Below are 22,951 nucleotides of genomic sequence, written 5' to 3'. Positions count from 1 at the left end.
GTCAATGTCAGTATAAAATTTGGATTAAATACTAATGAGTCTTAAAATATTTTTTCAGTTTGAATGAGATGTAGAAAATATAACCTTGTTTATTTTTCTTTTCTTTTCTGATAACAAAAAGGAATGAGCTCTTATTGAGTCGAACAGTTTGTGCCCGGAAGAAATACTTATTTTGAATTGTACTTGTCTCACATAATTTTCACTGTTTATAAATGTGACGTCATTGGACCGCAGGTAGCTGCATCATCGTCACTTCTGTTAAATCCCTTGTTTACTTGACCGTTTTTTGTGTTGCGAATTGCATCAACTTCCGGACTTTCACCTGGTCGTGCCCGCTCCGCAATGTTAATTCTGACTTCTAAATAACAAAATAATATTTATATATAAAGAGGAAGTATGCCTGCAAGCATGAGCTCATTTATATGAACTTTCTATATCCCCAACACAGGGCACTACTTCTCAACGTGATATAACGCTCAATAACATTTTTTTAGGTTCACAAAAAATCTACTTCTCTAATAATATGTTATTTAAAGCACAACCTTTCACCTTAAAATCATCTAATTTCAAATCAAACATGACAAATAAACTATATTACATAATAGCATTATTTTATTTAAAAAAAAACGCCCACAAGTCCTTGCTCACCGTTGGGCCCCATAACTTTCAGACAGGTTTTGGTAGCGTCCCTCACCAGTCCAACTAGGGTGTCCCCCTTTTCGCCCCACCCGTGACCGTACGCCTCCGAGGGGTAGGCTGTTTCGCCATGCTTGGGAATGTCCAGGCCTATCAACGCAATACAGTTGTAATTTAGCACGATGAGAAGTGAGTTTTAAGTATCAAATAAAATATAGAACGAAACAGCTTAGGAAGAAATATCCTGGGGCAACACATTTGTAAATTAGAAACTCCATGGATGTGGCATTAAAGTTTGAAAGCTTTATCCGAGAAAGCTCTGTACATTATCGGTCCTGTTTTGTGAGAAAAACCTGAATAGATGTTGACAAGGGACCTGTAATATTGGATATCGACCATACTCATTAAAGACAACACGTTTTTTTAGGAGTTCGATTTTTTAAGTATAGATACATAAACGCCGAGGCTGCTTCAAATGATGAATACGTCTTGCACTAATGACGAATTCAAATTACGATTTCAAGTTTTCTGTTTATATAGCTCTTGCAATTCGTTTTATATTGCCAAAATGAGTAGATCGACGGCAGAAAAAGCCGCTCCAAATCGCCATACATGCGAAACAGTCTCGAAACCATCTTTGTGTCTATAAGTCCGATACTTGAGTCTGAGTATATAAGAATTTTTGTGGGCAAGATAGGAGAACATTAAGGTAATTATGAACACCCGACACCACAACGCGCTCACCTTTCAACTCGTACTCGAATGGTACGCGGAGGATGTGGAGTTTCTTGAGAGAGAAGAACAGTATGAAGGACAATGTTGCAACCCAGGCGAAGATGGATGCACCACCCGCTAGCTGCCAGGCAAGATGCTGATAACACGTCCGTAAGGATTTAATTAGTTTCTTCTGGATGCAGTGATTTTTATTGTTCCCAACGGGATTCTCTCTCCTATGTTATCAAAGGCGTGTCCAGACATATGTGGGCGATATATGCGGTTGGTTTTTGTTTGAACCATGGGTCGGCCTAGTAAGCTGAATTAGGTTTTACATTTGCTGAGAAAGGATAGCTTTTCTATGTGTTAGTGTGACACAATGTCGAGCCGACGATCGCTGGTTACTGAGGCCAGTGTATAATGATAATTTCAATACTACGTTATCAGACGGTTCAGTTGTCAAACTTTCACATATATGCCAGAATTACTGAGAATATTTGCGAATTTTAAACAAATAAAAATAATACTCACGTATGCGGATTTGAGGTTCCAGTGATACACTATCCCGTAGCGATGGGAGAAGAAGGGTACGGAAAGAACGCCCACAAAACCGCCGCCGAAATGCACTATATAAAGATCATCAATACCGTCAATGCAGATATATGTTGCATGTAAACAACATTCAAAATAATGCAGTGATTTATAAAATGATATTTTCTCCAAAATGATTGGAAAAAAAACGTTATGCCATATGAACTGTATTATTTGATGAAATAAATTATTTTCGCATTTCTTAAAAAGTACCGATTCAAGCCTAATTTGAACATGTCCGTTGAAAGGCATTAAACAAGTTCACACCTGTTTAACGTAGAAGTAAAATTAAGAAAAAAGTGCAGTGAAATTTTATGACATTAACGATAATTCACAAGTCATTTTAAAATGAATGAAAGAACTGGAGAAGTTCATTTCATAATTGTTTGCAAGACACGCCGAAAACACCCGGTAACCTGCCGCTGCGTCTAGTGGATCGTCGATGCGGAGCTTGAGCACAAGCCAAGTGAAGCACATGTAGGAGACGCCGCCCAGGATGCCCGTGATAAAGGCAATGTAGGTCCGGAACTGGTTGCAGCCGGCGCAGATAGCCACCTTAAACGGTACGAAGTTGTTTTGGCAAATTATATTTTGAATTTAAAAATAAACAGCAGCCTGAAACGAAAGCAAGCATTTTTGTTCAACAAGTGATATCTATCATTTTTAAATTCAACATGCCTACAACATCGGCCGTTTGAAGAATAATTTAATTTGAATGATCTTTGCCAAATAGAAGCAAGCTGTTTGCCTCGGATGTCAACTGGCTACATGAACGCATGTATTTTCAACAAGGTAAAGTAAGAACTACTACTTCTGCTTCTATTACTGATATTTTGGCAACTACCACACACGCGGTTACGGCTACAAGGAACACAACTACTATTAGAAATATTGCTAATGCTACTAACAAAACAGAATTTCACTGCAAGCTGTTTCGCATCGGTTTTCAGTCCATAGATAAAACAATTGATAACGTATTTTTTGGAGTTGTCCTACCATGCCGGTGAGACAGCCATTCAGTGCGGTTAGATAGCTCCACTTCTGGTCGCCAAAGAACTTCGTTTTGTTCATGAGCATTGTGGTGAACGCACCACCGCTCGCCGCCAACACCGAGTTGGTGACCGCCACCGCTATCGCCGAGCCGTCGCCTGGATTAGAAATGGATCCTTGTGAAGAGCCGTTGAATGCGAAGAAGCCGAACACCAAAATGAAACCACCCAGTGAGGCGAACTGGAACACGACAGAAAAACAACGACTTTGAATGTATCTGGTTTTGCGAATGTCACGCAACCTTAAAAGTTCGTATGCGTAAACGGTCATATATACAGAGCTATACTCAAAGCTAGTCAAATCTCTGTGCAGAAGTCCGTTATTACCCAATCAGTTGGGCAACGTATATCAACTCTTATTATATCTTCCACATTGGGAGTTGAATCAGAAGAAACCCCATCTTAGTGGGCTCCATTTAGAAGAATCATCAACGGAATATTAACTGCTTAAACTGGTACATCAAATGTAACTTGTCAGCACCGACGCACGTGTGTATCGTTAATATGTCTGGTCCGTCGTAAACATGCATAATTGGAAAGAAGAGAATCTGCGATTGAGGAATATTGAATACACGTCTACATAGTATTCACTCATTTTCTACGTACGTTAATATAAAACGACTAAAACACTTTAACGGCCATATTATAAATTTACGGCAGTGTAATTATATCGAGTTTATAAAGCCACGGCTCACATTACCTGCTATTATCTAGGGATTTATATTTCGATTTATCAGACAACGTTAGCTGCTTGCATTTCTAAAGAACGTATAACAAATAACGACAATCATTATCGCATGCTCAAAAGAAATTCAATCTCTATAATGGTAGCTATTCACGTGTTCCTTTCCAATTATAGTTAGTGGTACTTTGACTTTGTATTGCAGTTGAATAGATCTAAAATGTAATTACAGACAGTATATAGATCTGTTAAAAAAATCAGAAAAGATGAGGTGAATTATAAAAACTACATCAATAAAGTAAGTTCAAGTCTGTTGGATTTTTCAGCATGTTAAATGCTTGCGTTCGTCCCTCTTCCTTACATCCGTTTACACAATGGCCTTAATGATTGTCTTAACGGGCGAAACTTTAATTCGCATGTAATAGTTTATATTATTCATGCCAAACAATCAAAAACAATGTGCTGCTTTGTAATCTATACTAATTAGGGAAAGCTATATTCTTTTCAATGTATCAAATAACACGAAATTTAGAGAAATAAATGAATGAAAAACAATCGGTAAAAACTATTTGTCATGTATTGTGAGACAAAAACCTCTGAAAAAGTTTAGTGTCCTTGAAAGAAGGGAAATCATGTAATTATCTAGCCACACATGCGTAACGTACTTTTTTCCCGCGTAACAACATTTAAGTAAAAGGCTCGCAGCTGTTAACAAACTAGACTAAAGAAGCTATTGTTCGTTGCGTTTTTGATGCTATAATCACACAACTCAAACAACATGCATTAATGGTGACTTACTCAACCCAACTTAACATAGACCGATGTAGGCAACGTGTCAGAGACGGGCTACCCACCGGGATTGAGTGTCCCCGAATCTCGATTGGTTTCCCAGTGTGATTATCGAAGCGGCCGATGCGGGGACCCATCGCCCAGGCGCCAACGAACGCCGAGATCCCACCCACCATATGCACCACACTACTTCCGGCAAAGTCCTACGACAAAAGCAGCAATATTCCGGGTTACCAGCAATTACACGACATTATAATCCTATAAGTTTTAGACTGTCAATTACACACACTAAGTATTAAAAGCTATACCTGGAGCTTTCGTTTGTGTATTACGGACTTCATCAGCTGAATGAATATCTACTGTTGGGAAACGTTAACACCGTTAATTGTCGGAGTGAGCGATGTTAACGTACTGTCCCAGGTGTGCGAGAGTTGGTAGCGGCCCCGTCCTTGTTTAGCGCCGATCTTAGTGCACGGATGTAAATGCATGTTGTGGAACCGGCTCTCCGCACAGCCCCACACCCACCAGGCTGGTGGTTCCGTTACGTCCATAACACCCACACAAAACAGAAGGTTGAACATGTCGAGGTGTTCACAGAGCTCATCAACTCTATTGACCCTGATATAAAATTCACGATGGAAAAAGAACAGAACGGCTCACTAGCTTTCCTTTTCATCAATACTATAAGTAGACCGGACAGCAGCTTAAAAATCACTATCTACAGAAAACCGACACATACAGACCAATATCTAAGTTTCAACTTTCACCATCCGAATGAACACAAACTGTCAGTAGTAAGAACTCTTTTTGGCAGAGCATAATCAATAATATCAGAAGAATAGGACCTGAGAAATTAAATGCAGCACGTCAGCCAGGCCTTGAAGAAGTGCCACTATCCGGAATGGGCACTGAAGAAAGGAATACAACAGGCCAGCAAATCCAAGTCCGGTACAGAGAGAAAGGGAGTCTAAGGGCAACGTCGTCCTTCCATACGTCCAAGGTACCTCTGAACAGTTGAAGCGGGCCTTTCATAAACCCAACATCATAAAGCCACATTAAACCCTAAGACAACTACTTGTTCACCATACCATATCTACCATATCAAATGTGATGATCATCCAAAGAAACAGTGTTTAATGGACCATATTGTTGAAACTGAAAGATATCTGACTGCATGATTCATGGAACACAGGCGACCGAGTTCAACATCATCTGAGGTCTCAATGCATATACATGACTGCAAACCGGACCACACAATCACAATGGAAAACGTTATGACTCTGGACCGTAAGCCATCTTGGTTCGAGAGAGGGGTCAAGGAGGCTATTTACATCCGTGCACTAAGTCCGGCGCGAAACAATGACGGGGCCGCTACTAACTCTCGCACACCTGGGACACTACGTTAACATCGCTCACTCCGAAAGTTAACGGTGTTAACGTTTCCCAACAGTAGAAATCATTCTGATGATGAAGTCCGTAGTACACGGACGAAAGCTCCAGGTATAGCTTTCAATACTTAGTGTGTGTAATTTGACAGTCTTAAACTTATTGGATTATCGTGGAAACCACAGCACACGACATTATGTTGACAAGGATACAGGAGTTTGATGAAAGAGCGTGGACGAACTTGGTCTGGGAAAAACTATGTGTCTGAAAAGAGCGTCTGGTTTACGTTGGATATTTACGTCATTTGTTTAAGTTTCATGTCATGTGTACCACGATATAAATGTTTTAAAACATGTTCACATATTTCAAATCGAATTTTCAACAATGCTATATGTGCGTAAATCGATCCAATCCTCATAATCCTCTTTAGGATTACAAACTAACTCATTAAACTGTTTAGGCCCGGTTGATTGTCTAGTTCAAACGTTTTATTTGTCTGCTGCAAATTCATCAAAAGCTTCACGGTATATACATCCGATAATATTTATTAAAAGAAACATCCTTAAGCTAAAGAATATTTTATCAAAGTGTTGTCGTAAAATATGAGATATGAGTTTGTAAAATGTATGCCTTATTCCAACACTTCCGACACATTTAGACTAGTTCCTTTCTTTTTGTAGAATCAATATTTTGAAGGCTTCTTAAGTTATGTTTTAACCACGAAACTGTTCTCGATAAGTGGTGTACATTTATGAAATGTGCAACAAGGTATTTATTCTCACCTAACTTATTTTGATCAATCATTTATTAAATTATCTATTATTGTTATTTTGTATTTAATATTGTGTAGTTAAGGCAATCAAGTGTCATGAATTAACGTCATTGAATGGCAAGATTATAATAATTAAAACAACACCAGTAAAAAAAACATATAAAAAACATATAACCCCGTGTCACGGAGAAGCATAGGACTAGCGTCCAGTAATATTATAATTGTTGATAATAAACATATCAGGACAAAGAAATGTTAATAATGAAAGCTTTTTTTATATTTAATACTATGGGGAGTTAAAGTGTTATGCCGGAAAATATATTTGTGATAGGCAAATAATAATACAACATAGATAATAAAAAACACATGAAGCAAAATAAAAAAGTGCCATTTGTATTAGCCTGTTGTTTGTTTTTAAGCCTGTAACATACATTTGTCCATGAACAATAAACAATAACAAATTACAATTAGTCCGATGACAAGTAAATTTATGACACAATTTTTAATACCGGAATGGACGAATATGCTGTGTTATAATAGTATAAATAGTTAATCATAATAAAGATAAATTATCATTTTGCATTTTTTGTATGTTAATTGTTCATAACATTTTGCAGTATTTCTTTGGTTATCATGCATCACATGTATAGCAAAATTAATTCGGAAATTAATTCAAGACCGAAATGCATTTAACTTAGAATTTTCGGTAAACATTTCTTATGAATATACAGACATCAATATTGAAATAACATGGTCTAATAAACTGTCCAAATACGTAAATATGTTCTATCATAGCGGTGCAATAAAAGCTATTTAAACATATTCCCAAAAAAATAAATCGAAACCACGATTTTTATTTTCCTAATCTTCGATCGGATAGCGTATCCTCAAATCAACAACTCTAAAGGTGCAAATCTAATTTAAAAAATATCCGTAACATTGTAACATTTTATGTTGGTATTGACATTTATTTAATATGTTTTTATTAAAACCCTTTAATACTATGACTATATTTGATTTATTTGGCATGTTGCATTTTAATTCAATACAATATAACGAAGTGAAACTCCAGCCATACAACCAACACCTAGCCCCCTGTGAGTAAAATAATCAGCGTACATATTAGTAAAATGCTTAATAGTTTAAACAGCCAATAAAGAAATACGAAGACACATGTTAATGTAAAATATATATTGCTTACCTACTTTTTAACGGAATCTTTGATATTTTACAAGTAGTATTGTCGCCATTTCGATAATCATTTAGAAAGCACACAATTTTCTCAGCGCAAATCAAATCAGCGAAAATGTAAATATTTCTGTTTTAAAGCAGAACCAAACACTTTTTGAAATTATTTTCTTAAGTTCAGGAAAGTATTGCGGAAAATGTGGAATACCGGACCTGAATAATTGACGGTAGTTTATAGCATGTACCAATTATTAAAATATGCGAACTTTGAATAGCGGGTTTTGCATTTTGAATATTTAACTTTTAAACACAAAGAATGGTATCTTGCTAGTAACCTTTACCATAAGAAAAATGTAAGTTATGCACCAAAGCAAATTTTGTGTCGCTAATAAATTTATATCTTCTTGACGCTGTAAAAGCATTTCGCAAAATCAACAACACTTGTAGAAACTCTTACGCTATATGTGACTGTAACTGCCTCCCCGTCTATCTGGTACGTCCTACCGGTAGCCAGCCAACCCTCGGCCGACCACACCCAGTGAGTGACCACGGGATAGATAAAACCTGTAGCAATTGTACCAATAACCATGACCACACTCGCTCTTTCTCTCTCTCTCTCGAGCAAATATGCATAAAACATTGACGATCAATAGTGGACAAACATGCAAAAGTTTTATACCGTTCAGTTACTTCATAAAATACATTCCTAACGACTTTTGCTAATCAAGTAGTTTCTTGATTTCTTGAACTCATTTGGAAGTAATATAAGTGTACATATTATCGACGAATGTCTGTGATTTTAAGTATCCTCAGAATACCCATGTATCTCTTTTGACCCCACGTCACATCAACTCTATAAAATATTTCAGTCTTCATTTAATACAAGCTGATGCCGCTCGGTTATGCCCATAGAAGCAATTTTTTTGGCCGAAAAGTTCTTATATAATTGAGATGAAATAATGTATATTAGTTGACATTTAGTGTGATGTTTGATCCTGCGCCTGTTCGTCGGTTAAACACCACAAAATTTAGCACATAAACGCATAGCAATGCAATAAAGTAATTTTGAGATCATACACCATCGTAAGTGTTTTTTAAAGAAATTGCCATATCAATAATATATTGAAAAGTATGCCGAATTAATATCATATGTTGCATAGATTTTAATCTTGTCTGTTTTTCCAAAGATGAATTATAATCCACCTGTTAATAAAGGTTTTGAAAACAAGATGTGATATATAATACTGGAAAGCCTTCTACGGAAAGCCTTCTGCAGATACTTTGACATTAGTGTATTGGTTTGAACACTATTTATTTTGTTCAATAGAAAGTACATATAAGCAATACAATACACACATACATATTATTTTCGAACAATTTAAAAAGCATGAAGAAATTGCAGTGTTGCATAATTGATCCATACCGGATTATCTTGTGCGCAATAATGCATGCCCTGGTTTACGTCAGTATGGCCGGAACTCATTAATTTGTTGACAACTGAGGTACGCTTGAAAATGGGTTAAGTCCGTTTAAATTTTAAGATCATGATAAATGGATGTTTGTAGTCGTGTATGTGCACTTGCCAAGATGATAAATGCGCCCGTATATGCATTTCAACTAATTGGTTTGACCCATCAAGTTGACATGTTTATGTAACGATACATGTATATAGGCAATGCGTTTTGGACACTCAAAACAATGAGGATTTAACACATAAGAGGTACGCTAGAGGTTTACCTTCAGAACCCAACCCCAGGTGGGGTGGGGTGAGGTCCTGTCTGGGTGGATAAACTTTGATTTTGTCATGTCTCGGAAATATTGTAGTTACTTAGAGAATTACATGGATTTGGAAGCATTGCATTAACAACTAATTTAAAGCGGTATATGGACTTGGAAACTTTATGTTAACAACTGAATAAAGAGCAAACATAAATATCCATCGAGTTTGTTTATGTATGTGTTATGGCACAGCAGTATTGCATAACATAAAGGCTGTAGGATACAATTTGACACAATTGAGCAAAAAGCTCGAGGCTAATGCTATGTCTCTCTTTTGTCAGTTAGAAGCGCTGCTTTTATGGTGTAAACAACCAAACGTGTAACAACAACTTATACAAATGACAAAATTACGAAAATATAGTTAAGTGATTGGTATTTGAATACCGTTTAGAAATGGATTTTATATATATATGTTGTAATACAAATCATATGACAGGGAAATATAGATAGCAAAAAAAGCTAATAGGTTGAGAAGGAAAGGGAAAGAAGTGTAAGAGTAGAGTTCGAATAAGAGAAGTTGCTATAAGAAAAGAAGTAGTTGCGGGACGGGGCATCGTGGGCAGGAATGGTTTGTTCCTGAGATGAAGTAGGATAAGAATATATGACAACCTCGGATTAAAGACTGAACATGTTTGAATATAAATGAATTTACTTCGTATGAGCCGTCTTTAACACCAAAAAGAAGTAGTTGCAAAGTTATGGGTTGACAACTTGACATATTGTCAAAAAGGATAATTCTGTATACAGTATAAATGGGGCAATTAAAGAAAAAATTATATGTATCTTCAATCTCACCACATTGCCCATATGTACTTTATAAAATATTGTTTGCGTACAAATGTTCATTTAAGCTCCTACAATGCATTCGCTCTTCATCGTAGTAATGCTGGGGAATTATTTTGATCTTTAATTAGATTTGATTTGAAAGCTGAGAAGGACCTGTTCTTACAGTTTCCGGCAGATTGTCCCATAAGATTAAAGTTGATGGTAGTGAAAGATCGTGAAAAAAGTTGTGATTTACATTGAATGCTGCGAATATTGTTAGAATTGCGAAGTGAATAAGCCGATCTTTCTCCAACGCTAGAGGGGATCAGTGTACACAAATAGGGGGGGGGGGAGTGATATTGAATTATATATTTTATAGAAATTAGTAAGTTTATGTTTTGTTCTCCTATTTTTTAATGGTTTGAGAGCCGTTTCATTATATTCGATTAGATTCTGCAAAGATGCTATACATTCGTTTCCCCACTGATTATTCTTGCTGCGCCGTGTTGAATTTTTTAAAGTTCAATTTCATAGTGTGTAGTCATGTTGTACCAGACTACATCAGCATATTCGAGAATTGCTCTGATAAATGTTGTGTATATCACTAGAAGGGACTTTCTATTGAGCGTAAATTTAAACGTTTGCATGAAATTAATTCTCTGCCATGCTTTCTTCTTGACAAATTCAATATGGTCGTGCCAGGAACAGGAATCAAAAAAAAATAAGCCGAGATGTTTATGAGACGAAACCTCAGTGATTTGGCAGTCGTTGAGCAAAAGAGGGGGATTGGACGGTTGACTTTTCTAGACATTACTAAGGATTCGGGCTTTGATAGATTGAAAGAAACTAACCACTTATCAGCCCAAGAATGGATTTTTGCAAGATCAGAGTTAAGATGTTTAGCTGCATCAATCGGGTTGTCGACGATTATAGACCCTTGAGGAACACCAGCATTTATGGGTAATGGGTCAGATTGGCAGCCAGGGATTACAACACACTGGATCCTCTCATGTAGGTAGTCTTTTAACCAAGATAGAAGATTTCAAGAGATACCACTTAGTCGGAGCTTGTGAATAAGTACTTCGTGCCATACTCTATCAAATGCCTTGGAAATGTCACAAAATACGGCTCTAACTTTTTACCTTCGTCAACAGCTTTAATAAAGGTGTGACTTACCGAGACTAATTGGTTGACAGTGGAATCTTTTGGTATGAAACCTGATTGAAATGGGGTTATAAAATCGGTAGCCTTTAAATAAATTTATGGAGAATTCTCTCCAGACATTTACTTAAAAACGCTTAAAAGGGAGATCGGTCGATAATTCCCAACATCCTGAGGTTCAGACTTTTTGTGAAGTGAACAAACAATTGCTTCTTTCTAGCTCCGTGAGACTCTACCAAAACTGATGGAACAATTGAAAAGATTTTGTAGTGGACCTGCAACCTCAAATGCAATTTATTTTATCTGGTCCTGATGCCTTTCCCGTTTTCATTACTCGTATGGAATCTAAAACATCTTGACGGGAAATGATGAGATCTTGAAAGACGGGACAATCAGGCACTTGGGAATGTAAGTTGTGCAAATGCGTACCGGGTATAGTTAAAGTAGATTGAGATTTGAAAAAGGAAATTAAGATATTTAAAGTCATCAAGAGATGACTCATGTATGGTACCATTGTGAATTAAGGAAGGGAACTCGTTATGTGAGGTGTTTTTATTTGTGATTTTTTATTATTTTCCAGAAGTCAGATGAGGAGTGATGATTTTCAGGTATTTGTTTAGCAAGATTATCAAAGTGAACTTTTTTGCTGATTTTACAAGATAATTGACAATATTACGTTGCTGGCGATAAATGTACCAATGATGGTCTGAATTGGTAGTCTTGGCCTTTTTGTATGCTCTTTGGCTGCGTCGGACTTCTTTTCGAATATTATTATGTAGCCATGGAGGATCAGCTGTTCTTATTGTAAATGTTTTGGATGGGAAAGTAGCTTCGCAGAAACAGATAAATTGACGTGTGAAATTTGAGGTATATATGTCAATATTATTATCGCAGCAATTATTCAAATCAAAGTTCTGCACAAGTTGTCTTAGTTTAGTGCAGTCCCCATCTTTGTATTTCCATATTTAACGTTTAAAATTTGTCCCAACTTTTCTGATGAAGTTCATGACGCAGTAGACTGGACAATGAAACCGAATGTGTTTGTCAAGAAAAGGTTCTCCGACGCCACTTTTTATTACTGTCAATGGGGATATTAACATAAAAAGGTCAAGAAGAGAATTCGAGGTTTCAGTGAAATGAGTTGGTTCGTTACTAACCTGTGTGAGATTGTACTGTAAAAGAAGGGAGTCTATTTTGATCCTACACTGTGGTTTATTCATGTCGAGGTTAAACTCACCTGTGATACCAATGTTTTCAATACCTGTGTCAACGGCTAGTGAGATCGAATCGTTTATGCATTCTAGTAAAAAAGGACAAGAGTTAGGCGGTCTATAGGAAGATCCAAATAAAAGGCGCCTACCCTTGATACGTAATTCAACCCATAGACATTTGTGTATTGATCACAGTGAATCTTACAATGTAACTTAACAGTGCGCTGAACATGATTTATTGACAACCTTTACCACAGTAATATATGTACAGGGTAATCTAAATGAAAAAAGGACAACGCAGGTGATTATCATTTAAATAATACTTAATGGTAGAAATTGCCGAATATTTTTAAATCTGTTTAATGTCGGGACCTGTGATTTTTTGTGTGCTTTTCATACGTGAATATGAAAATATTAGATCGTTAGGTATTCCCTTAAAGTCCATTTAATAAAGTCACCTATATTCAAGCTGTATTCAACGGTTATCTGGCCTGAGGTATGCGATGTACATCATTCAAAAAATTTATCCACTGCTTAAAGAATCTTTGACACTGGCATACATGTAATAATACTAATAATACTAAAGATGTATTTGGCATAAATGTAAATCGCATGTACAGCGTCCCATTTAAAACATATTCTTAATTGATCATAATAATTAAATGTTTAATTAAAACACTTTTTAAATGTCAGGAATATAAATAACAATAAACCGGTTCCTGGCTAACAGACTTAACAGACTTAACAAGTTTGTGGCGTCGGCAACCTTACATAATGTGTCTATTTCAATGAACCGAAACAACTCGACCAGAACGAATCTAGGCTTATGGCACGCACATAAAAGTAATGCTCCCCTCAAAACAAATATAAGAGTGGAAATATGTCTGAACATATTGGCGACTGTGTAATACTTGTTTTTCTATAAAATAATACTTAGTATTTACAATCTCTTCACGGTTAATGCATTTCATCTAAAATCTCTATATAAGTTTACATACTTGCTAAGTTTAAAGGGGGCCTTTTCACGTTTTGGTAAATAGACAAAATTAAAAAATCAAATTGTTTAAGATTCGCAAATATTCGTTGTTTTTATGTTATTAGTGAGGAAACAGTAATACTGAAGATTTACCATGCTCTAAAATATCTATTACATGCATCTTTTCGCGTTTTAAAAACCTTAAAATTATAAAGCGTTGCAACGCGAAACTATTGAATAATTTGGAGAGTTCTGTTGTTTACGTTATATTTTGGGATTCTACGAGGATTGCTTATATAAAGCATAACAGACATCACTCATTGTATGAGCGCGGATGGCCGAGTGGTCTAAGCGAGAGACTTTTACTCCCGATGAGAGTGGTTCGAGCCCAGTTGAGGGTTACTTTTTCTTGTTAACATAAATCAATATAAATAATTGAATGAAAAACTTCAATACATGTCAAATCTGTGAAAAGGCCCCTTCAAATGCTGAACCACTTTTCGAGCTATCTACGCAAAACAAGCATGAAAGATGGACGGGTGAACACTATATACTCCGAATGTCCCTCTAATTCATACACAACTGCATCAACAATACAAATAACTTAACCATGAAGAGTATATCATTTATTCGTTCAAATATCAGCAAAATATACAGTACCTGTGATAAGAACGCTGTATATCGTGTATGCAATGAAGTCGCAGCGCTCTGCAATCGCGCCAGAAACAATGGTGGACGCGGTCGCCGCGAACACAAACTGGAAGAACCAGTGCGCGTATTTGGTTTCCGGAAGGCCGCTGTGGGCAAAGTGGGTGAAGCCAATGAAACTGTTGCCCTTTCCGAATGCAAACGCATAGCCCATAATCCAATAAGAAATCCCTCCAAAAACTGAAAGACATCAAGGGAAACACACTATTTATGTTGCGACATAATGGTGTACGTGTACGTCTTCAACTTGTGAACATTAACATATGTTAACTGTTATATAGGCAAATATGTATGCAATGCTGCTCGCGAAAATGGATGCTATTATTGCAGTTTACTTAGGCCTGTTAATTATTGCTAGAAGGAACAAATATATTTTCAAAAAGGATCAGCAAAGCTAATCACGTCGTTTACATCTCCCATTCACTCACATGTGTCTAGCGCGTTCTTGATGAGGATGTTGACGGTGTTCTTGGAACGCACCGCTCCTGCCTCGAGGAATGCGAACCCCGCCTGCATCACTGAAATAGAACACGGTTTCTTGTCAATCGTTATACATAGACTATCTCCAGAATTCTCTGAAGTATTGATGTATGTTTAATTTTATACTGATCCAGAGTGTTTTGTGGAATCCTCAAAAACCCGTTAAAACCACGAAGGCATTGCACAAACTTTGGAATCTTAAAACAACTAACGTTACACTAATTCAAATACACAAACATACACAAACATGTCTTCGACGTTGGAAACACTCGCGTTTTGTAAACGTTGTCATGAATAGCCAATCAAATGGACTTATTGTGGTTATAGCGGATATCCGTTAGTGCAAGCAGGTTTTTTGGGGGGAATTGTTGGTTAACCCATCTATTTATAGTGGCCCCCCCCCCTTCCTTCTAAATTGGATCAATTTATTTCCAACAGTTGGGATGTCTAGTATATTTATTTCTATATTTAGAATATTTCTTACAGAAATTCCTTTAAGCAAACAGCACAGACCCGATGAGACGCCGCATCATGTGGCATCTCATCTGGGTCTACGCTGTTTGCCAAAGCCTTTTTTCTAGACGCTATGCATAAATGGGTTAAATTGCTCTAGCATGTTTTGGTTTTAGTTTCCGCATATAGATTTCTTATGTGTTTCTCAGGTTGCCTTTATTAAATAGGTTTCCGCGTCAGTTGTTTTTCAGATTTTCTCATACCCACGATGTAACAACCCAGACACTTCACGTTGTTTATCTACCGTTTAATGACTTTGTTATTGAGTTTTACCTCTCTAAAGTGATCGACTTTTAGCTCTTTAAAGTGGAAAATCTCTATGTTAAATACTGCTGGATCAATGGTACGGATGTAAATTTTTCCTGATAAATTATGTTATTAGCTTTCAAAAACAAGTGTGTGTGTTGTTGATTCGTTAAAAATTGTTCGAGTTACATGGTTAACAGTAAAGATGGAGTAGTGTTAAGGCAAATGAAGTTGCACTCCTTGTTTTTATTATAGCATATATATATATACACACACACATATATATATAATACATTTGGCTTATTGGCTTCCCTCTTGTGTATCAAGCAAGGTCAAACGAAGTGTGACAGTTGCATCAAAAAGTTATCAATAATCAAGCCCTAGCCACAATCCTCTATAGATTTAATTTCCGTGTGACGGCAATTTATGATGTTCTCTTGCCAATTAATGTAAAATCTGTATCGACTGTCATGCCCGTATAGTTTTCAATGAATATGCAATTTCCAGGGAACATAAGTCGTCTCAAGGGATTAAACCTCAGTTTTCCTTGTATTATCAAGGATGAAATGCGTTTCATGGATTTCATTCTTCTAATACAAATCCTTTTACAATCAAACACAAACTGCATTTACCGGTAAAACAAGATCAAAGTAACACCAAACCCTCATGTAGACATATCAACGAAACACACACTACAAGAACAACCATAGAAAAATTAACACATAATCTTATGCATTTTTAATATATTTTTTTAAGAAATGTGACGACCTTTTCTGTCATTTAATTGACCAGCTACTGCTGTACATCCGCGATCATTTTGTTGAACGCCACTGATCATCAAACAAAATCAACGGTGGGATTTCATATTTTTAAAAGTATACAGAAAACCTTTTCGGAGCATCAGTCAACAATAAACAAGCACTACTAATCCGTGAATTAAAATAATTTTCAAAGATTTCTTCATTATTGAGCACTTTTATAAGTTAACCAACAAGTCAACATTTGTTTTTACTATAAACAAATACAAATTGGGAAACTATGATTGGCAAATACCGTCAATGAAGGAGAGAATGTTCTTCTTAATTGGCCACCTAGCATCTCATATTTCATAAAAGTATGTTTTTTTTACTATAAACGAATACAAATGGGGAAACTATGATTGGCAAATACCGTCAAATGAAGGAGCGAATGTTCTACTTACTTGGCCACCTAGCATCTCATATATCATAAAAGTATGAATAGTAGTCTGTGTAGGTACAGTAAATTTAGTATAATAACAAGGTTTTTACCAATTTAACGCATTTATGCCTAGCGTCTAGAAAAAAGGCCTTGGCAAACAGCGTAGACCCAGATGAGACGCCGCATAATTAAAGAAATTTCTGTAAGAAATAGTCTTAATATATTAATAAGTATACTAGGCATCCCTAATTTTGGAAATAAATTGATCAAATTTAAAAGGACGGGAGAGTCCACTAGGCATAAATGAGTTAAAAGTACCCATAGCCGCTAACTCAACCTGATTTCGTAATGTACTTTGTTTCACTGGTTCGTATTTTCAGATCGCCCTTTCCTGCTTATTGGCTTGAGAATCAAACCAATAACAATTATTTGCTATCACGAATATAAAAAGAATATAAAAATAAATGACTTATTTGTATTTTACTTCTGTGTGATTGTTGAATAAGGATTTATATCACATTGCACTTAAGGGGTTGTGATATTTTTTTTTCAATGATTTTTCTTTTAATTTGTTTGAAATAATACATAAAAATGTGAAAAATATAGTTTTAACGATAGGGTCTAGATTTAATTTACAGCAACGCAACATGCAAACCCACATTAAATCGCCAATAAAAGTTTAAACTGACATCATTTCGGAAGTGTCTTAACTGTAGAACAACAAATTGTATTAAATGAAAACACTAAAATGAAAATTATGATTATCGGCCTTGTTTTGATTTTACTCGACATAACATAACACGCCATTTTGCATTAAAATTACCGATATTCTACTTGTTTCAAAGCTTAATTAAAACACCAATAAAAGCTTAAACTGGCATCATTTTGGAAGTTCGTAAGCTTTAGTGCACACATTTCTATTCAATGAAAACAAACGTTGACAATAAAATGCAAAACATTAGATAGATGTTTTGAAATCGAGTTTTTTTCGACCTTAAAACCGATAAATATTCTTCATTTCACCCACATTTGAACGTTTTTTTTTAAAGTTCTAAATAATAGAAGTTTGTCAAACTTCTTCAATGTATTTTTTTTATAGTTTACACATTATAAAACAACATTACATTTTATATTATTATTTATAAAACAATATTACAAAATATGTTCAGGGCACCGAACTATCATTTGAAGAAATAAAATCTAGTTCTTGCCCCTAGACATATTTTACTTAATACAATGCATCCAACTTAAGTACAGAATGTCGGGAATTTATTCACAAAAAAGAACAAAAACCATCCTATTTCATTGATGGTAAATCAACGATACAATGTATTCAAATTCCAAACGTTAACCAATTGAGCCTTGTTCTGAGAAAACTGGGCTTAAAGCCACACAACTTGAAATGAAGTGCATGCTAATCAATACATATAGATGCAATTTGAAAGTGTGCAATATTGTCATTAAATCGATAGCATAGTTAGCAAGTAATTTATATTTTTTTTAATTTTAAAACCGAAAGTTGGATTTATATACTTATACGTCCATTTCGACACACGAGATTAGTTTTAAGTTTTAAAGCGCCAAAAAAAAAACGGATTTCTACCTTGTAACCACCAGATATATTCTAACTGAGATAGATAAAATTAAATATATAGCCTAGTTAGCATGTTATTTATTATTTTTCAAACGGTTCCGCATTTAAAACCGAAAGTAGGATTTCTAGACGTATACGTCAGTTTCGACAAACGCGATTATTTTATAATTTTTAAAGCGCAAAAGAGACGAATTTCTACCTTGTAACCACCAGATATATTCTAATTGGCATAGATAAAATATGTTTCTAATTTATACTTAAATTAACTATGTCATGTATTTCATTTCAGGTTGCGTGGCTTTAATGCATGTGCGTAGTGTCATCCCAGATTAGCCCGTGCAGTCCGCACAGGCTAATCTGGGACGACACTTTTCGCCTAAACTTGATTTTCGATAAGGAGGTACTTCCTTGAAACTAAAAATACCATAAAAGCGGAAAGTGTTGTCCCTGATTAGCCTGTGCGGACTGCACAGGCTAATCTGGGACGACACTTTACGCACATGCATTATGCCCTGTTTTCTCAGAACACGACACAATTTAACTTAAATAAAAGCTAGATATTTACCTTCGAAACCGATACCCCTGTATGCAAAAAATTGTCCTTAATAATTATTTCCTGTAAAAGAAAGATATTCAATTGTGTTTTTTTTTTAGTTATCCAATAAAATAATTTCAGCAAAAAGATCATATAAACCATTAGAAAACAACATCTTTTGATACGAATCTCCTTTCTTTTGATATAAATTTGCAGACAGAAAACAGTTCCGAAATTTACATGTAAACATGTAGATAAACAACAAATGTATACTAGAATGTGTACGGTTACATGGTTTAAATATCCTCGATATATGGATATTCTGCAACGCCCCTTTATTGTACTCGCGCAGTGTCGATACATTTCGACGACTGACCTAATCAAACGAGCAGTTAATGTTTAGGGCATTATGTCTACCTTTTAATTTCTCAATCATGCATTAGTTATGTAAGGAAATTAACGAGAATTTCTGGAAACTTCATGTACTAAACAAGTACCGGTAGCTTTTTTGCGCTATTACTGAACGATTCAGCATCGGTGTTGATTTTCCACAAAGATCTGTCGATTTAAGACGAATCTTTCAGAGCAATCTTTTTTACTTTGAACTTAGAAAACTGTGGGATTAATATCCCAGTCGAGGCCGGAAGTATCTCTTCATATATCACACACACACATGATGTTGAAACTAGTCGAGTTCATATATCACACACATGATGTTAAAACTAGTCCGTCGAGTATGCATGCTTTTCAATATGAACTGCGCATTTAATTGGCATGGTGAACTTTGCCAGTCTGGCAAATATTTAATACGAAACATTCTTAAGAACAGAACAGAACAGAACCTAATAGTTAATTTTGACTTTAGCATATATAAAGCCCATCGTCATAAACATACCTGTGCAATAACAGCATGCGATCGATTAAATACAAAACATACTTTATTTCGAAGAATGAACAAATTTAAAATGGAATGAAATACACCATACACTTCAGCACCGTTATTTCGAAGTCATCGGGACCGTTAAAAACTTCGGATTAACGATAATTCGAAATAAACATTTGACAGAAGACTTGTTTGATTCTGTAAAAAATGAAACGTTGTGGAATTCACATGGTTCGGTTACACGCTTACTGAAAAGCGTAAACTAGTCAGATAGCAATAGATTTCCACTTGTAACAAACGGAGGAATAAAACGATAATTTTTCTTGTTTTTATTTTTGTCTTATTACAGAACAAATAAAATATAATGAATAGCACAAATTATCAGACATACATACATATTAATACATTTTCGGAAATTATTTAACATTTTTTTTTACTAATACTCGATGTCTCTCTGAACACCGGCGTTCGCGCAGACGACAAAGGTGTAATTATCGGCTTTGACGAGCCACGACAAAGGTGTGAAATTACGCATAGTATTTTGCAGTTTTGACTTCGGATTAAAGATTGATAATACGGTGCGAATTATAGTGTTGGGACCGACTGAATCACTTCGAATTAACGATTTCTTCGGTTTAACAAAGTTCGGATTAACAATGAAATTTTACATTAAACAAAGAAGAACCAAACTCGGGACCCGAAAACTACTTCGAAATAACGGTGACTTCGGATTATCGGTGTTCGAAATAACGGTGTTGAAGTGTATTTTAGTGAGAATGTCAGATGATAAAGATTAATACTTAGCGTCCACATAATGTAAAAACGTTGTTTAATGATTGCAACAAGTATTACATTATTCTAAGCTTTATAGCTTTGTGAACGATGCATAATTTATATTGAATATATGCGATATTATCTCTCATTTCAAAGCCTTTTAAACAAATCTTGGCTTGTTTTCTTAACACTTTTTTCTTTGAACTATTAAGAAGTTCGATAAACTTGAACATATTAGGGCTAGGTATATAAACTTTGGAATCAATGTATTTCTAGCATCGGCATAGTACGGACATTTAAGAACAGAGTGATATTAATTCTCGATATCATTTCGATACCATCAACGGATTTGGACCCCGTTGGAAATAAATTTTGTACGATTTATCGTCAAAACTTTGAGGGTAATCCAGTGCACTTATATTTCTTTAACTTATGTATTTGTAATATTAACCAATACGTGTGATAAAATGTTATAGAGTATGAACCATATATATATGTATTATGATTTCTGATGGAAACTATCAGTGCTATATCTGAATTTTTAATAATTGTGACTGTTGATTGTATTGGTATGTTATGTGCGCAAATAAAATTATTATTATTATTATAGGCTGCATAAAACACGATAACGTTGATCTCTAACAATGGTCTAGTGTTTACACGTTTCAATAAGTAATTTGTGAGACGACAAATGCAATTTAGCATTAATGGTCCTATGTTTTTTTTTCTTTTATTTTAAACAATATCAAGATAAGCCGATTTTAAGCCTAAATCTCAAAACCAAGAACATTTTTGATCGTCATTGTTTCAGCTGAACATAATAAATTTGAATCTCACCTGATATTCCGCTACTCAAATAATTGTTTAGGGAGATCTAACACGACAACACCTTTGTAAAATTGTGTTTACAAGCGATCGGTCCATTTTCCGACGATATAAGCCACATTACATATTTTTTAAATTGATCGTTAACAAAATGCATTGCCAATATTTCAAATACGATTATTACACATAACAAATTACGGTATATCAGGAACCCCATAATGAGTAGAAAGAAGTTGTCCATATTGTCGGCGTCGGCGACGTTCCGTGCCTCCAGTGACGTAATCATCTCCTCTAGGTGGCGCGTCCTGTTTTCGATGAGCGCATCAACGTCCTCTGCGTTTATAGCCATTGTCAGAGGAACGGCTTCACTCAGGACAATGTTTCAGCAGCAACACTAACACATTAAATATGTTGATTTCAACTAAAAGAGAGTGAAACAATACATCGGAAAAACTTTAAAATACAAGCCATTAAACAATAAGTGGATCTCTTAAATTCACATCCCTTAACCAATGCACCTAACCATTCAACAGCACTATTCATTATTAAAATCAAGACATAAATATGGTTTCACAAGGAATAATATACTCATGAAGATAGTTACCCACTCTTTCGAGAAATAGCGTAAGCAATCTTATTGGTGAGAATCGATTCTCCTAGATAAACCAGCAAGCAGATAATGACTACGGCTAAGGAATCTAACCAGTTGTATACTGTACCAATCTTGAATGTAATAAATCCATTATTTCGTTCGAGCATGGAAATTATATTATGTTAATGTGTAAGGATAAATAATATTTTATGATTACATTCTACAAAACATATCAAAAGTTTAATAAGAAAAAACCTGTCAACAGTTGTATTACAAATTGGTAATTAAAGAATACCTTTTCATTAATAAAACGAACATATTTATATACTCATGCAATTATTCGTGCAATAAATAAACACGGCTGGGGTCGATATCAACTACTACATAGTTGAATGCCTTTGAGCATATTTAAGTTTGGCGAACAACAAGTCTACTACCTTTACAACTTATTTTAAGTGATATGTGTATGGTATTTATAGTACATTTGTTTAAATATATACATTATACAAATAAAGTTTATACTATTCACTTATTCCTGGATTTTTGAAACGAGTCCATATAATGCATCGATTAACAACAATTCTTGATAGAAAAAACTCTCCAGAAAATATACGTTTCTTTAATAAGACCAATGTTTGAATATTCAGCAACTGTTTTTGATCATAGTACACAATATGAAAAAGATGAACTTGAAAAAATCAATATTGAAGCCGCGTGAAAAACATCTGGATGCATAGGTTAAGTCATAAGAAGACCTTTTAAATGAGCTAGAGTTGGAAACAATCAGTCAATGAGGACGCAAGCACAAATAAATATTAATGTTTAAAATGAATTCCACCAATGTCCCAAACTACGTGCAATCTCTCTTTCCTCTAACCGTTGTTTCACGTTACAATTACTCTCTAAGAATTTCATCACATTAA

At 35.3% G+C, this 22,951-nt stretch overlaps 1 protein-coding gene across 1 annotated transcript; it reads right to left on the bottom strand.

The window, feature by feature from the left end:
• On the bottom strand, positions 1–21,692 carry LOC127866355 (putative ammonium transporter 1). The gene is made up of 11 exons (XM_052406834.1): positions 21,635–21,692; positions 14,836–14,925; positions 14,360–14,587; positions 8,259–8,371; positions 4,527–4,664; positions 2,938–3,171; positions 2,358–2,496; positions 1,882–1,976; positions 1,381–1,507; positions 649–786; positions 1–358 (listed from the first exon to the last, which is right to left on the bottom strand). The coding sequence occupies exons 1-11, from the start codon at positions 21,675–21,677 to the stop codon at positions 207–209; spliced, it is 1,497 nt and encodes a 498-aa protein (XP_052262794.1). The 5' UTR covers positions 21,678–21,692; the 3' UTR covers positions 1–206.
• Between the last annotated feature and the right edge of the window lie 1,259 nt (positions 21,693–22,951).

This window comes from Dreissena polymorpha, chromosome 1 (assembly GCF_020536995.1).
Source record: "Dreissena polymorpha isolate Duluth1 chromosome 1, UMN_Dpol_1.0, whole genome shotgun sequence".
Taxonomy (NCBI): domain Eukaryota; kingdom Metazoa; phylum Mollusca; class Bivalvia; order Myida; family Dreissenidae; genus Dreissena; species Dreissena polymorpha.
The sequence above is the reverse complement of the archived record's forward strand: the minus strand, read 5'-3'. Positions and strand labels throughout refer to the sequence as shown.

Coding starts and splice junctions, on each gene's coding strand:
- LOC127866355 (XM_052406834.1), bottom strand. CDS start 21,677: ATGGACAACTTCTTTCTACTCATTATGGGGTTCCTGATATACC. Junction 2,497..2,937: donor ATGGCTGTCTCACCGGCATG/GTAGGACAACTC, acceptor GTACCGTTTAAG/GTGGCTATCTGCGCCGGCTG. Junction 1,977..2,357: donor TCCACTAGACGCAGCGGCAG/GTTACCGGGTGT, acceptor ATCTTTATATAG/TGCATTTCGGCGGCGGTTTT.